The sequence below is a fragment of the Anneissia japonica genome, unplaced genomic scaffold (assembly GCF_011630105.1).
Source record: "Anneissia japonica isolate Jap-2015-1 unplaced genomic scaffold, ASM1163010v1 scaffold287708_len1499824_cov190, whole genome shotgun sequence".
In the NCBI taxonomy this organism is placed as follows: domain Eukaryota; kingdom Metazoa; phylum Echinodermata; class Crinoidea; order Comatulida; family Comatulidae; genus Anneissia; species Anneissia japonica.
In genome coordinates this window covers 1,060,541-1,077,798 of record NW_022752295.1, presented here as the reverse complement: position 1 = coordinate 1,077,798, position 17,258 = coordinate 1,060,541, and the positions used below count along the sequence as shown (strand labels likewise).

General features: G+C 32.5%; 1 protein-coding gene and 1 long non-coding RNA gene across 4 annotated transcripts in view; one reads left to right on the top strand and one right to left on the bottom strand.

The window, feature by feature from the left end:
- Positions 1 to 10,507, top strand: part of LOC117122205 (telomerase reverse transcriptase-like) — a 39,787-nt gene extending 29,280 nt beyond the window's left edge. For 2 of the 3 annotated variants that reach the window (XM_033267711.1, XM_033267713.1), the window contains 7 exons: positions 179 to 271; positions 1,262 to 1,342; positions 2,589 to 2,701; positions 3,093 to 3,222; positions 6,924 to 7,029; positions 7,328 to 7,433; positions 8,344 to 10,507. In XM_033267711.1, coding sequence (XP_033123602.1) covers positions 179 to 271; positions 1,262 to 1,342; positions 2,589 to 2,701; positions 3,093 to 3,222; positions 6,924 to 7,029; positions 7,328 to 7,433; positions 8,344 to 8,409 — 695 coding nt within the window. In that variant the 3' untranslated portion in view covers positions 8,410 to 10,507. The remainder of the gene's footprint in view (positions 1 to 178; positions 272 to 1,261; positions 1,343 to 2,588; positions 2,702 to 3,092; positions 3,223 to 6,923; positions 7,030 to 7,327; positions 7,434 to 8,343) is intronic. The other variant, XM_033267712.1, reaches the window with a different exon arrangement.
- On the bottom strand, positions 10,385 to 11,645 carry LOC117122206. Its single transcript, XR_004447685.1, has 3 exons — positions 11,631 to 11,645; positions 11,240 to 11,392; positions 10,385 to 10,894 (listed from the first exon to the last, which is right to left on the bottom strand). It is a non-coding gene; the product is annotated as an uncharacterized LOC117122206 (long non-coding RNA).
- Between the last annotated feature and the right edge of the window lie 5,613 nt (positions 11,646 to 17,258).

Here is a 17,258-nt window from a genome sequence, read left to right as displayed (position 1 = left end):
TGGTCACTTTCCGCGCTTGAATTTTCTTCAAACATTGTCTAAGTAAAGACCATATCAACGATGTGCATATCATTTATGACATCATTTTTTACACATTTTTAATATTAGCATAATTTTCTGTATGATTTCATTTTTGTTTTTCGTGTGTTATTTTACACTAGTCTTTGTTTATATTCAGGCATTGCAACATTTGGGTGTAAGGTTAGATTTGATAAGACCCTCACCAATTTTGCATTTTCTTACAATGGACAGGCGATCAATTCAGCTTCAGGTGGGATTATTAATCATTGTTCTGTATCATTTTGTGGTATGTTGTTGCTGTGTTTGGTATTTTTATTGTCTATTTTGTGAATACTTAAGCCGATAAATGCCTAAGTTTCCTTTAAAACTTACTCTCGAGAAGGTAACAAGACAATTCTAATCATTAAATGGGTAAGCTTTTCAATTCACCTATATCACTCTACAAAATCAAAGAAAACGAGGAAGCTGTATATTCACGCTAGGCATATATAGGCAAGCTAGGGTGATTACATTATTTTTCTTTTATGCTTGAGACGCAAGTTTCAAAGGAAACTTAGTTATTTATCGGTTATTCCAGGTATCTCCACTCATAGAACACAACATCACATTTGTTTAATGTATTATATTTGTATAATTTATTATTATTAATGCTATAATTTTTTGTCTGTAGTGATTATTGTTTTCCAGATGAAATAGGATTCAAAACACCATGTAAATATTTTTTTAAAGTAAATAAATAAACCCAGCACTATACTGGCAAATTTTTATAAGCCAAGTAAATTCACTGTTTAAAAATTCTTCAACTGGTGCAGGTATTTAAAAGCATTAATATTCAAAGGGTTTAGAAATACAAAATAAAGATTTTCAATCAGTATTCATTTAACATAAATAATTGGATATTTATATATTTATTGTATATAATTGAACTGAACTGGCAGTGATTAAGTTGATGTTAACTTTCAGTAGCGGATTCAAGGAGGTCCAGTCGGCCTGGGGCCCTAAATTTTTCAAAATTATAAACAAAAAATTGAGAAAACAAGAAAATTATATTCAAATTTAAGTGTCAGAGTACCATCTCGGGCTATCTCAGAGGTGCCATATTCATAGATTTCTTACCTCAGCCCAAACCATGGTATTAATCCCCTATCTATGAATCTGTGAAATTACTTCCCTGGACCCCATTAATATTGAATTCCTGGATCCGCCTCTGATTGGTCTATATGTATTGGTGTGTTTTCAGGATTGTTTCCATGGTGTGGAATTCTTATCAACCCGGAAACTGTTGAGTTATATAATGATTACTCCTGCTATGTGGATATTGGTAAGATTTTAACTGCTATGTTTTGTTTGAACAGTTTCAACAATTACAAGTATTATCAGACAAAATATGTATATATTAATACTCTAGTAATTAAGCCAAATTCATAGATTAGTAAATAAAAAGTAAAGTTTTTCTTGGTGTGGTCTGTCGCACTAATATTGCATTGAAATTTATTGTCTTGCATTACAATATTTAAAAAATGGAAACTGTTTTACCGTGGAATGGGGTCAGGAACTTTGTCAATACATTGACCAAGGGAGTTAGTGAAGTTAAAAAGGTTAAGGACCTAGATGCTATAAAACACTGGCTTGTTATTATTACCCACTTTGTCTGTGTTTTTTTCAATTGAATTCAAGGTTTATTCCAAAATGTATCGCAGTTAAAAACTGAATTACAACAAATGCTTACAATTTATAGATATAAAAAGTACAAATATAATAATATTATATATATTGAAAACATTTATAAAATTTAACAATTCAACAAGATCAAGAAATTAATAAATGCAACCAATAACAAAATTGACACCAAAAAATATTAAAAATTGAATTTATAAATCAAGATAAAAGGAATTGGATTTACAGATTTGGATTACAAGAACATAAAAATAACAATACTCCAGAGAAAATGTAAATTTCATGAAGTAACATTAAAATCAGAAAAATACATTGAAATATTCAAACAGTACAAAAGAACATAAAATACAACATTTTTTTGAGAATTTATAGATTGTCACAAAAATGAGAGACCCTAAATTTGATATCAAGAAGCGCAGAGTAACTTCATTCCTGAATATGAACAAATAAATTTCAAAATACTGAATTACAATGGCTTAGTTTAGTGTACTTTAATGTAATATTTTATTCTACATCGTCTTCTGACCCTATGCAGTAGTATTTTGGTGAGCCCATTTTTTGAATACCAGAGTGTTATAGAAATATAAAATATTGTTTTTAAACTAACTTATAATTGAAAATTAGAACAAGAAAATATTATCTTGGCTACTTACATTGGCCCTCAAACTGACTGGTAACTAATTTAAAAAATGTTTATAATAAAGCAGATCTGTAAAATTGGGAAAATATGTTTTGATGAGTGTGTCATTAGATGCATGAGTAAATTGATGTTTGATTGAATATGCCAGTTGATAGGTAGAATTGTCTTATTTGTTAGATTTGTTTACACAGATTTTATCATATCTTTAATGTATTTCCTAATGTATGCTATATTTTATTTTTCTGTGTAGATTTGCGCTATACAATGACAGTTGTGAGAGAAGGAGATTTGATCAGAAACATGAAAAGGAAACTTTGCCAACTTATGTTCACGAAATATGTGCAGTTGTTTATTGACCCCGTGGTAAGCATTAATAAGAAAGTATAATACATACTCCAAGTATTGAAATACACACCATCGTGTAAGATTGTTAGATTTGTTTACACAGATTTTATCATATCTTTAATGTATTTCCTAGTGTATGCTATTTTATTTTTCTGTGTAGATTTGCGCTATACAATTCTGGTATTTCAATACTTGGAGTATGTATTATACTTTCTTATCTGAGATTAATCAGTGGACCTTTCGGTAAGCATTAATTTTGAATGGGATAAAAGAGGGGAGGTCAAAGTGGGGCTGCTAGTGAGAAAAAAAATTACTGGGTAAAAATAGAACTTAAGATTTACTTATATTTTAAATACATCATACTTAAAATAAATGAAATGATTAATAATGTTAATTTTCATTTGTGTAGATCAACAAACCAAGGACGTGCTTGAGAAATATATATGAACTGTTTCTACTGATGGCATGTCATTTCCATTCTTATCAGCTTACTTTGCCACAAGCATTTAAACCACAACAGAATCCGAAAGTCTTCTTTCGTAAGTAACATCTATTTTAAGTGCGTATAAATACTGATCCACACTAACTTTGAAGTATTTTGAAGAGGCTTGTGTATGACATTTAAACTCTCGTGTGTGTTAAAAATACTTATAGTATTTACGTTAGTCAAGTTCAAGTAACTTCTCTGTCCTAGATAAATAACTATACAATTCTCGCTGATCTCCTTGGGGCCCTGTACAATTGTATGCATTTCCTAATATGTCAGTGAGGAGTGTTGTGTACAGGTACAAATGCCTAAAAATATCTTCCAAAAGAAAGGTGCACAAATAAACCAGTATTTCACAGACAAAGCAGCATAATGGCGGAGACATAGGGACAAAAATATCTCCAGAGTTCAGTACTTAAAGGTGATTATCACCAGTTTTAACAAGTTGCTATCTGCAAAGAAAGGCCCTATATCTGAATAAACAAATAAAATAAAATAAAGGGCATTTATGAAATAAGTTTCATGTCACTTTTTTGATGTAACATCATCTAAATTGATAAACAAGTTTAATCAATTGTAAATGATACCAATAAAGAAATAAAGTTAGATCAAAGGTCTTTATAGTTTTGAATTTTGCTTTTCTCTGTACAGTATATGTATTTTAATTTACTTTTTGATAAAGTCTGTTTATTTTTTCTTCGTAACTTCCTGCAAAAACGGCCTTGTGAAAAACACCATTATGGTGATTCAAGTTTTTTCTGTTATAAAATAAAATTGTTATTATTATTATGTTAAGGTTATTACCGGAGTTGGATTATCAGTATTAAATGGAATTTCCTAGGATTATCAAACAAAGCTTCTAAAATCGTCAATGCAAGTTTTTGAGAATCCCATTTTATAGGTGTTGTCCGGCTCATAAGAACAAGCCTAAAATAATTACTGTATATAATTAAGAGCCACTAGGCCTATTGCATCATTTCACGCTATATTAATTAATTTTTAGAATCTAGGTCACTTTGCGACCTTGCATGATCATTCAAATCTATTCAAACTGATTCAATCTATAAACTTTGCCCCTGATAAATGTGACCCAAGACCACAAAAGTGCTGCAAACTCGTACTCTATCAAAATGGGTTTTTAATGTAAATGAATAGAGCACATCATTAACTTTATAATAAGGGATCATTGACCTTAATCGGACAATTATGTGTAAATTTAAGCTATTTTGAATTATAATTATTCTCTATAAACTGGCCTATGAAGTTTTGAGCAAAAGGCTTTAAAAGTACTGAAGAAATTGAAGAAAAATCACAGCAGCAGTCAAAGAAACTCCTTAGCAACAACACAGTTTCCATTGAGCTATTGCGATGAAATTTTCTACGGTTTGCTGGAAATAGGTTGGGGAACAGAGATCTTCTGTTTTTAAGTCGATACCCCAGGGGGTTAATTAGTGATACCCCAGGGAAAATTGGTTAGGCCCTATACCCTTATAAAGCTAAAGCATCTATGTATTTATTATGGCATCCCTGTTGTTCTGATGAATTTAGTAGACATAAGAAGTGTTTAATTCGTCTAGCCTTGATGGAGAGAGTGTTTTGCCAGGGTGTGGATGAAAACGGGATGGGATGGGGTTACGAGGGGCTTGGATTATTTTTTTTTTAAATTTATAAACATTAACTACAACGTTTTCAGAAATAAGCAAGTATTTGCAAGTGAAATTATCAGGATTTCTATTGTTGCAAGCTACATTGTAGCATCGGGAGGTGGTAAACAATCTGTTTTGAACTACTGGTTCCATCATGTATGTTTTTCATTATGTATGAAACACATACTCAACACCTAATTAAATTATTAAATTAAATTATATTATATTATTATTCCATAATAATGGAATTTTCATTTAGGCATTTTCGTGACAGCTGTCTCTTATACACATCTAGATGTGTATAAGAGACAGTATCATTTATATTATTTTAATATTTTGACATACATCATTAATTGCCTCACAGCAAGAAGATCATTTTTTTTAAACAAGACATGAACCGCTTCGTATCTTTTTAATAACTTCAAGGTTATTTTCTTCAATCAATAAAGATAGTCCGTACCATGGTGCTATGCTCTAGAAAATTGCTTTTGAAAATATATTTCTAAAGCAATTGTAATGTCGACATGCACATTATTGTTTGATGCTTTAAAGTTGTTTGACTATTTTGTACACGATTTGATTGACGTCGTGTGAATATACTTCATCAATACGTTTTAATTTCACATTGCTGAAAATAGTGAAGATGATCGTTCTGTTGGCGTCAATTTTTTTGAAGATTCAATAACCATGACTAGTTTCTTTACTCAACCGCAATCAGTATAATTTCTGATCTGCTTCACTGCCAGACGGCAAGAGGTTTGTTGTCCAAATCTTTTTCAACAAGTCATGAAACAGTTTAGTATTATTTGAATTAATTCAAGGCTATTTCCTTCATTTATGTATACACTTTAAAGTTTGTTCAACTATTTTGTACACGATTTTGAATGATTTCATAAATACATTTTAGATTTACTTCACTACAAAGAACCGACCATTCTACTATTTTATAACTATACTGTTTGTTTATTCTGAAATCACATATATAGCATACGAGTACTAATAAACGTATTATTATATCTAATAGTTTACATTTATCTATTTTGGGGCCTGAATTTTGTGTAGTAAATAAGTTGTTTGGAAGCGAAGTATGGCGGCTTGAAAGTTGGTGAATTTATATTATACGTTTCTTCATAAAATTACAAAATTTTAGGGTTTAGAGTTGAAATATTGAACCTAAACTTCAAAAATATTAAGATTAAAGGTAATACTTTATATTTATGACATAATCACATTTTGCTCAAATTACATGTTATACTGTTTATTTAGCCCATTTTCTCGAAACCTGGTGATGCGAGTTTACAGCCCTTTCGTGGTGGTCACAAATATAGTTGAAAATGGTTTTTAAATATAATTAAGCCATTTTCAAAATAAATTTGAAGGGTATTTTTGAGAGAACCTTTTGTGTGCAGTCTTGGAATGTTTTGTTTTTATTATCATCATTATTATTAGTGTACATGTCTTAAATGCCTATTTTAACCTAAAGACGTTTAAAAATAATCTATCAATTATTATTATTAGAGTAATTAATGTATAGTATATATATTTATATGAAATTTTAATGTTTATATTTATTCTATGCTAATTTTAATTGTGTTTGTAACTTTTGGCGACCCACTGGACAGAGATCTTAATCTCTTCTTGGCAAGCCAGTCTAATATTTTTTTTATGAGACCCCTGCCATAGTCTTTTCTGCAGCATGTAATTTAGACTTTCCACAAGTCTCTAATTTATTGGTTTTTCATTGAGAGACTGGTATATAGCCTTTCGAAGATCGCCGCCAACGTCTGCTTTAATATCGAGAAACTTTTTAGGAATTCCAGAAAAAGTATACTATGGAACGCCATGCAAATAAGCAATATAGAACGCCAATGGTGCCAAAATCGATTTAAGTTTAAGCATTTTCACTGATTAAGACAAAGTTTAGGGACTGGAACCCAGTCTACATGTAATTAGGAGTAAAATTAATTCAATTAATGCCTTGATTCATTGTCAGAAGTTGTCATTGTTGTTTGAGGAAAACTTTGATTGTTATTTATATTATTATATTATGCTTGTATCATTAAAGCAGGTTCACATTCTAAAAGTGTTTGTACTATCTATATTTCAGGTTTGCTTCATTGGCTGTTTCTGAAAATCTACAATGTTGCCATGAAGAATTTTATTAAACCTGGTCAACCAGCATCTATTGAAATTACTCGGTCTGAAATTATCTGGTAAAATTGCGCAAATATTTATATTTTTGTTCAATTTTTTTTAACCATTTACAAATCCAAATTATTCTTCATCAGATAATTTTTATTCAGAAAATAATAAGCATTTTAATTTAATTTTAATCATTTTGTTAATATGTGTGTCATAGAATTTTATCTGATTTCTAGACTTGGATTAATGTATTATTATTTTAGTTCATAATCTGTTTTGATTTTTGCAAAAACAGACTGTATTCTTTTGTTTATTATGTACTTCTGTCTTTTTTCGTACACTAGTATTTCAATTGTTTTCATCTTTTAGGCTTGGCTGTAAAGCATTAATAACTAAGCTTGCACTGTATCCAGCATTGTACAAGAAATTGATTGTGTTATTACGTAAACAAAAGCAACAAACACCAAAGATTGTGGTAAGTTGGAGTCTCACAAAGTACTAGTAACACTTCATTAAAAATTGATAGTTCATATGGTAGCTATTTGCATTCATGTACAAAATTAAAGTACTCTGAAATAAGATGTTGACATATTAGTGGTAAAACAATATATTATGAACAGGTAGCTCTAAAATTGTGGAAGCCAACCCTAAACATCTTAATTTTTCAAGAATAGTGGAAGAAGGGAAGTTAGCAGGGTTTTTTTTTCATAATTCATTGTAGGCTTACTTGAATTTTTCATATTATTTGCTTAAAAAAGTAATCTTTATTTATGCATACAGCACAAATGCTGTTTGTAAAATGCTCAGTAGGCATCCTGTACTGGGACTTGACATTGCCTCCAACATTCTACCTCGTTAAGAGAAATGCACGTATGACATTATGAAAATTATGATTACTGTTTGCTAAATATTGGGAATATTATTTATTGTTGTTTTTGTTTTTAATAATTATTTGTAATTATTTTTGGAACACACACGTTTGAGTATACCTCTGTATAGATGTTTTTTATATACTAAGGAAATGTTTTTATTTTTAAAAAATGTGATTTAAAAGAAAATGATAGATTGGATGAAACTTATCTCTGAATATTTAGAAACATGTGCAGAGGTGTGGACCCACTACCCCCACACCATGGTTAGTTGGTGTTAAAATACTAAAAATTACCATTAGGATTTCATTGCACAGGGATTTGGTTTGAATTCTGGGATTTAGTTCCGCATTATCATTTTTCACACCCCACAGGCCGAAACCAACCTATGCCCCTGTAATGAATGTATTTAATTATCAATTGTCTTATTAAAGTCATGAATAATCTAACCAAATGATTATATTTAATATTTTTTGTATGATATCTAGTTATAATTCTTATTTTTTTCTGTTGTAGAAAGTTCGGCTAATGGATGCCACCGTGCCAGCCATCCCAGAGGCATTCAGAAAGATTGTATCCTAAAACTGGGCACTCGCTGCGCATGACGGTCGTCGGCCGATAGGATTCTACGAAGGACTCAACAGCAAGGCGCGTGCAACGGGTCGTTTTAATTGATGATCCATTTGGACTGTCACCGACAATGAGCAGACAGCACTGCATCATCAACGGCTCACAGGGAGCGAAGTTGGATTTGTCCCTTCCTTTTACAATTAAATGCAGGGCGGGATTGTCAATTTCCTCCTTTAAAAAGATACTTAAGCTTCATCTCCTTGACGTGACCGGTACACATAACATTGTTTAATATATTTGGTTGTTCTTATTTGGGCGTGCTTCTTTTTTACATAATGATATTTATATATATTTTTTTTACATAGCTTTTAAGGAAAACAATTAAATATATTTTTATACTATTTTTAAAAAACTATAAAAACATTTATTGATGTTTCGTTTTTCTCTATGAATGTGCTGTTTTTGCTGTTTGCTCTATTTTATGTCTCTTTTGTAATTTGTCTGTTGTGATGAGGACTCCCCTGAAAATCAGCTTCGCTGAGTGGGACATTTCCTCTTAAAATATTAATAAAAGAAAAGAAAGATAACATTTAATGTGTTTCTAAGGCCAGGCTCACTATGCCGATGGCGTATCTAGGGGATCTAGGGTGATACCTTCATAAAAAAGACTTGGTGTGGCCCCCTTCCCTCACTCATTGTTCCTCAAAAAATCATTGTCAGTAGTTAAAAATTACCTCAAATCACTCAAATTTTGCTAGCTAGCACCCCCACTTAATTATTGAGCCCCATATTCTCAATTTAATGCTGTTGGCCAACAACTGTTAGCACAATGTATGTATGCGTAATAGTAATGAATACACTTAATTTTTTTTTTTTAATTAAGTATAAAGTACATGAAATAAGTCAAAATGCAATCATGAATATGCTATTGTGTTAAATGATTTGTTTTGCCAACTGGTGTGATTTTTTCATTTTTGTATATGTTGTGTGACATTGTTAAAGGATATAAGAAAAACAATTATATAGGAATATTGTGTTTAGTTTTTGCGCACTTCTAGACGAATGCTGGTTGAAATGAATTCTGTATAGTGGTCTGTTGAAAAGAGATTCATATACTCTGCAGAAACTTCAAAATTCTTGCATCTAGACTCATTCTTTTTTGTGAAAAACGCACTCCTACCGCTCCCCTTATTCGTAAACTTCATTGGTTGCCTGTCTAAGAATGAATTCAATTCAGAGTTTTTCTCTTCTGCCCTTTGTATATTTCCGATTACCTAATACCATTTGCGCTAACTAGATCTTCCAACTCCATCCAACTTTGTTTGACCGGTCTACCATAAAGGGATTGGTGACAGTTAATTTCCTTCAATGTTGCTGCCCAACTTTGGAATGGTCTGCCTAATTTTCTTAGTTCTTGCGATTCGCTTAGGCAGTTTAAAGCCCATCTAAAAACACACCTATTTCAGTAGTTTCCTGTCACCTTAAGATCTTATTTGTTTATTGTTTTGTTTGTTTCCTTATTTTTCTATCGAAACTTTTTTTTCATTCTTTTTTTACCATGTTATTAAAATTATATTAAAGGAATATTGTATCATATCGTAACTTGTTTCGCGAAATTATGTTTTTAAAGATCTTCAAAAGAGGGCGGAAAAGAAATAAAAATAAAAGTTTGTTTTCTCTACAAATAGGTTTGCCAAAAACATTCAGACGGAGGAGAAAATATAGATACAATTTTATTGGTGAATGTAAACAGTGTAGTAATAGGATGGTTTTAATTTATATAATTAGGAAGAAATATACATATCTTATTTTTGAAAATTTTAAGGCAGACATGTGCGCTAATTGACCAAAAATGAAATTTAAATTATATTCGAAATCATCATTATTGGTGGGTGGCGGGTTCACTGAATAAGCTATAAAAAAAAAAGTCTCACCTTAGCGAACATTGCGAAGATCTGAATCCGCGCATGAAGAGGCCACCCCTGTACTCATTTCATTTATTTATTTTGCACAAAGGCCATGACTTTTACTGTACTTGTATACACGCATATAGTAAAACAACGTGCATAATATAAACTCCACCAAGCGTATATAACTGTAAAAATAGTCATAAAAATCGTTATAATCTTCCTTCTAACTGAACCAATGTTTAAATAACATAATAAATGTTCTGATAAAAATTATAATTAATTATGTAGATAAGCTCATGAAACGTGAAGATACCACCGTTAATAACATTAATGGTATTATACACCATTATTTATATTTCAAATAGAAAAAAATATTGGTATTAGAATTTCTCACATTATACTGTTACAACACAGATACTATAATTCTGTGTGTTAAAGGTGACATAGTTATGCCATTAAAGATCAGCTTTTTTGAAAGATCGGCGACGTCTGGTGTAAGTGGCCAGTAACCGTCTGCCCATGAACACGCGGTTGTCAGCGGCATCCACACCCAAGGCATCTTGTTTGTTGGCATTGATTGCAGTATTCTATAATGACAATGAAAACTAATTATAAACGCCCATCTGAGCATTCAATAATATTCATAAATATATACATCAAGTACAGATGACGTCAGCAGATATTGAGAGATATTGCTCAAGGTTTCTTCTAGATGTTTCTTGAGTTTGGTTTTCAGTATAATCGTAATAAATAAAAAGTACGTAAGATAATATAATATGTACGCAGATATTAGTTTTTTTTTGTTTTTTTTGTTTTTTTTTAGTTTGGTTTTCAATATACTCGTAATAAAAAGTAATAATAGGTCCATGATTATAACGTGGACAATTAAATTTCAATAATATTTCCAGTAATGTAATGTAATGTAGGCCTACCTCTGTTTCTTCCAAACAGTCAATAAGCACCGCTGAAGAGATCAACAGCAAGAAAATCAAACAGAAGCCTGACTTATGCATGACGAGGTGGAATCTATATTAAAATAAGTATAACTATGTTTAAAATATTTATTGAAGAATGTGTTCACCCACCTACTGTAAAGTAATAATAGGTCCATGATTATAACGTGGACAATTAAATTTCAATAATATTTCCAGTAATGTAATGTAGGCCTACCTCTGTTTCTTCCAAACAGTCAATAAGCACCGCTGAAGAGATCAACAGCAAGAAAATCAAACAGAAGCCTGACTTATGCATGACGAGGTGGAATCTATATTAAAATAAGTATAACTATGTTTAAAATATTTATTGAAGAATGTGTTCACCCACCTACTGTAGCTGTCTGATGACGCTCCTCTACAAACAAAATACGATCTTGGCTGGCCCACACTATGGCAAAAACGTCAGCATAAAAAAACTTTGTTTTCTTAAAATTATGAATAATGAGGTACTGTACCAAAATATCCTAAGAAACTGTTATTTTACCTAATAATTTTCGTAATATTAAAAATCCTAAATTAAAAATGCCCTTAAACTATATTGTATGAAATTTCTTTTGTCCATTCCGTAGTCCAACTCTGGAATTCACTAGATACTGTAATCTGAAAAACATTTGAATCACTTCCTTGTTTGAGAAGCATTTTAACGGAATTCATATCATATGTTTTTATAAAAGACCATCATGATACACATCTGTATTCGTCTCGTAGAATAAATTCATTCAGATTTTCGTAAATATATTTCAAATGAATTTTTGTTAATCTGAGTTAAAGAATAATTTTGTGACCAAGTGACCTCGGTTCAGTCGCTGGACAGTGTATGTCATAGTCGACAAAAACAAAAGCAATAAATAATAAAAGAATAGAAGGCAGGGACAAGTCAAGAGGGTAGGTGTTCCGTACGCATTAGAAAATGTCCCAGAGAGTTCAATGTTAATACTTATTTCATTCCGCAGCAAACTTAAAAATTCATTAGTTCACCCAAAAGACAAAATAAACAATGAAGACGCAGGTTGAGTGGTATATCAAATCGGCTGCAGCAATTGTTCCTCTGTGTATATATTTTGGCGCTTTTTAACAATAACTTGACCGTAATTTTTTTTGGAGGGGGGCGAGTAATTTTGGAGGGACGTGCGTCTCCCGCGCATCCCTTAGATACGCTACTGGTGTATGGACAAGACTTCTGTGCACCGGAATCAAAGAACATAAAATCAACGTGGACGCCAATTGCACTGGTGTGAAAACAAGCTGCCAGAAACTCCGCCTCCGAAGTTGTTATTAAGCCTTGTTGGTATCACAGGCGAAACGTCGAGGTTGGAAGGTAGTAATATGAATTTTACTTTTCCAAAATAATTTTCCAACTCAGATTAACAAAAATATTGTATTCGTCTCGGTTTCAGTAGCTTAAATTTCCATTTATTCAATTCTGGGTTAATAGATAACCCTCTATGAAACCATTGTGGCTTAGTGGAAGATTCAAATTACTTCTTTATTGATTGTCAAAATTTGCTCAAAGAAATATTCTACTCACTGACATATGGGACCTTTTCCCTTTTATGTCTAGAAACAATCCTAATTTAAATTCATCAGATTTGCCCTTTTTAACCATTATTTTAGTTAGAGGCAGTACAGGCCAAAATTAAAAAACAAAATGGTATGCTATTTGAAATTGTTCAAAAGTATATTTTAAGTACAAATCGTTTTTCTGTTTGTGTTTTTGACTTAAGCACCAGACCCATTCAGTAAGGAAGTCAGCGGTCCCTATTTTTTAAGGATTGTAATTTAAAGTGACCACTGTATAGCCTACTTTTGTGTTAATAATATAAAAAAACCCAAAAAAAATTAAGCCTTTGTGTATTGAACTAGGAGGGGAGCTTAGACGCAGCCACTGGTTAAGTACGTACTTATTTAAAACTGTTAAAGATTGTCATGCTTCTATATTCACCTGATTCTAAAGATTTTCCGAACAGAGGTTCATTTCAAGTAGGTCTAGTTCTATTAAACTGAAACTTTTGAGCCTGGCTTCGATTTGGCTCCACTACTAAAGCAAAAAAATTACTTTTCTGTGGTGTACGGTATATATTCAATTGTATTTGGATTGTTTTTTGTTTTGTTTTGTTTTTTTTTTTTTTGCTTTGTTTTTTTGGCCAATTTAGCCTGCTTTTTATAAGTACAATTACCAAAATATCATCTCTTTTATATCAAAATGATTAGGGAATATAAAAGATCCCAGTCGTGTTAATAATATAAAAAAACCCAAAAAAAATTAAGCCTTTGTGTATTGAACTAGGAGGGGAGCTTAGACGCAGCCACTGGTTAAGTACGTACTTATTTAAAACTGTTAAAGATTGTCATGCTTCTATATTCACCTGATTCTAAAGATTTTCCGAACAGAGGTTCATTTCAAGTAGGTCTAGTTCTATTAAACTGAAACTTTTGAGCCTGGCTTCGATTTGGCTCCACTACTAAAGCAAAAAAATTACTTTTCTGTGGTGTACGGTATATATTCAATTGTATTTGGATTGTTTTTTGTTTTGTTTTGTTTTTTTTTTGCTTTTTTTTTTTTTTTTTGGCCAATTTAGCCTGCTTTTTATAAGTACAATTAACAAAATATCATCTCTTTTATATCAAAATGATTAGGGAATATAAAAGATCCCAGTCTTTGAAACTAAAACTAGCCAATTTCGATTTTTTTTCTTGAAAAAAGCAAGGTATTTTGATGGTATATGTGCGCCATGGTATAATATTGCCTAATACATGGATTGTCGTCCATTACCTGATTGCTCAGCTTGGTCCTTTCAAATTGACAGTAAGTCAAGGCCATAATTTTGAATACTCTTGTCTCTAATTGAATTATTTGAAATTCTGGAATACAATTTATAAATTGAGGCGTTTATCCCTCGATTCTCTTTTTTATGCTTGGTCGGAGTGAAAGAGCAGACTTAAAGATTGTAAGATGTAAGATTTCTTTTGCTTTGTACATGCAGTTAAACCAGATTGGTCAGCTTGGTCCACTGTTGACAATAAGCCAAGGTCATTAATTCAAATACCATTGTCCAGGTTAAATACTTGAAATTAGTCGGTATTACATAAAAAACACTTTCCATCCTAACCTATATTGCAAACAATAATTAAATTGATTTCCGCGTTTCTACATAAGGTTCACGAGTCCTAAATCTAACACCATGATAACACAGATAGTAAAAATTATCCAGTTGGTCGTCATGTTAATACGACCATTAAATAGATGACCTTTTAATAGTAGTTACTGTATTGAAAATTCTATTCATAAACAAGAATATATTATTTAACATGAGCAAAATAAAATTTGATTTATAAAATTACAAATACCCGAAACTCCTATCACAAAGTGTATCATATACACACACACATACGCACACACACACCCACACACACACACACACACACATATATATACATATATATATATATATATATTATTTTTCCCATTTGCCTTTTAAAATTTATTTATATTTCATTAAAGAATCTCTTTTTGAGATCCAGCAGGCCGCCATTTATGCATTGCATCTTTAGATCTCCGATCTTGTTCACAAATTCACGGACTAGTGCTGTCTCGTAAGAATTTCGTAGGACGCGCTAAGAGTGACAAAATATTCTCTGTATCTACTGGAACCAAGCCACATAGCTTGTATTCCACTATTTGCATTCACACCTGGGCTGTGTATATATATTGCCTTGGTTTAGTGGTCGTGGGACTGGTTTGGGCCCTACCTAAGCTGGTCAAACGTTTCGTTTGGGTCTATACCCTAGCTGCACTGATGAGGCCTGGAAGGCCGAAACGGATCCGTCTGCAGATATTGGGATTCCTTCCAATATATATGTATATATATGTATGTATGTATAATGTGTGTATTTATATTATATATATGTATGTATGTATGTATATATATATATATATATATCAAATAAAACTCAGGAACAAGGTATATATTTGCCAAATTTAATACAGAAAATTCACAAACGTTTTCGGCCATAGGCCTTCATCAGGTGACACCTGACAACAATAACAACAGTTAATAATAACAGTGTTCATATATATATATATATTAGATAAATAATAACAGTGTTCAAATAGGAACATGATGTTATAATCGTGTCAAGCATAGAGGTTTAACGAAAAGTTCCTTTTTAATGCAGTTGTATGAAAAAATGTGTCGAACATGCAACAACTGTCAGGGCAAGTGTCGATTAGACCACTGAGACCTATAGGATATACCTGCAAATTTAACCCCAAGCACTCTTTCTCTCATACAACTGGCAGGCCTTACTAAGCTCTGGTGCGATCAAAGTTAGAATACTCTTCGGCAGATCTTGTAATCCACATACCAAAGCCCAGATAAATTCACTTGAGGCCATGTAGCGGCAAGCGGCGAGATTTGCTCTAAACAACCAGGGGCAGATCCAGCAGATGTTTGAAGAGAGAAGAGGGCTGAAAAAAGGGGGACCGAATGTGGGGCAGGTTCAGACAACACTACCCTCGGGGTATGCCCCCGCGAATTTTTGGTTTTCTAGACGCCCAAAAATAACCTCTGAGGCGTTTTAAGTGATCGATTATATATATATTTTTTTTTTTACTTTCCAAAAGGAAGGGGCGCGACCACCCTTAAATCCGCCCCTGACAACTACAATCGAACATCAAGTGTTACCCAGATGCTGCAACAGCTTAAGTGGGATTCTCTAGCTACCGAGGAGACGACTAAATCAATGTTTCAATGTTATACAAGATTCACAACAAATTTGTACGATAAATCTTCCATTCCCATCTTACATTATTCCATCAATCCGTCAAAGTAGAGCATCAAACATCCTGAGCTACCAGAACATAGAGTAAAAATTCAACAGCTGTAAAATGTTCTTTGTTTGTGCGCACAATACCTGACGTCTGAAACAGGTTACCAACACAAGTGTGTTACAGCTCCAACAGTCATTCAATTCCAAACCTCGGCATTGAGAGATGCTTCCCTCAGCAACCCACCAACAGCTTTAACGATAGAGATGTATTCAGTGTTTACTTGCACCTCTTTATTCTTTAAAGACTATGCACTGACATTTGTTCTGTGAGCACCAAACCTCCAAGGACAAACGAGATGTTTTTATGGAGTATTTGACTCAAGGCACCTCCCACACAAAAACAACTGAAAAATGGCTGCATAAAAAACAACTCCATCGTCAAGGGACACGACTCGCAAATCATCAACAAGACCAAGCAACAAACCCCAAAACATGCAACTGCGGAAATAAAGAGAACTTTTCCTATTGTGTCGAATGCCTGAACAGTGCACTGGTTTATAAAGCTACTATAACATCTGATGAGGACCAAATCAGCGATTCAATAATCACACCAAATCGTTCGGGCACGAAAAAGAAACAGAAATTTCTAAAACATAATATATGGCCCTGGTTCGTAATAGGCGCCCCCGCTGGCCAAATTTGGCCCGCAAGGCATTGCGTTTGGCCTGTGAGGAAAAAAAATAAACAAATATTTTTTTTAAACAGATTAAAAGTTAGATGAATACATTTCCAATAACGTATAAAGACAAAAGTGCAACCCCTGAGCAGTGTGGACGGGGATGGTTTCAATAACGAGCAAGTTGATATGGGCCTAGCCATAAATAGAATGAATAGCGCCAAAATGGGGTAATTTCCGTGGATCTAGTCTTCACTGAGTGTTTCGAACGAGCAAAAAAAAAAAAAAAACGCCTTATGATATAAGGGTTACCACAATCAGAACTATCAAAAAGCCCCGCAGATTGGTATTCTTAATAGCTCTGCTAAATTTGACATACGGTAGCAACTACAGGGTCCTGATACCTGATTTGAGACGTACCTATGGTAGAAGAAGCTCACTGTTAAAAAATATGTCAACACCAGGGCCGGCGGAACGTTTTTTAAAGTGGGGGGGGGGGGGAAATTTAAA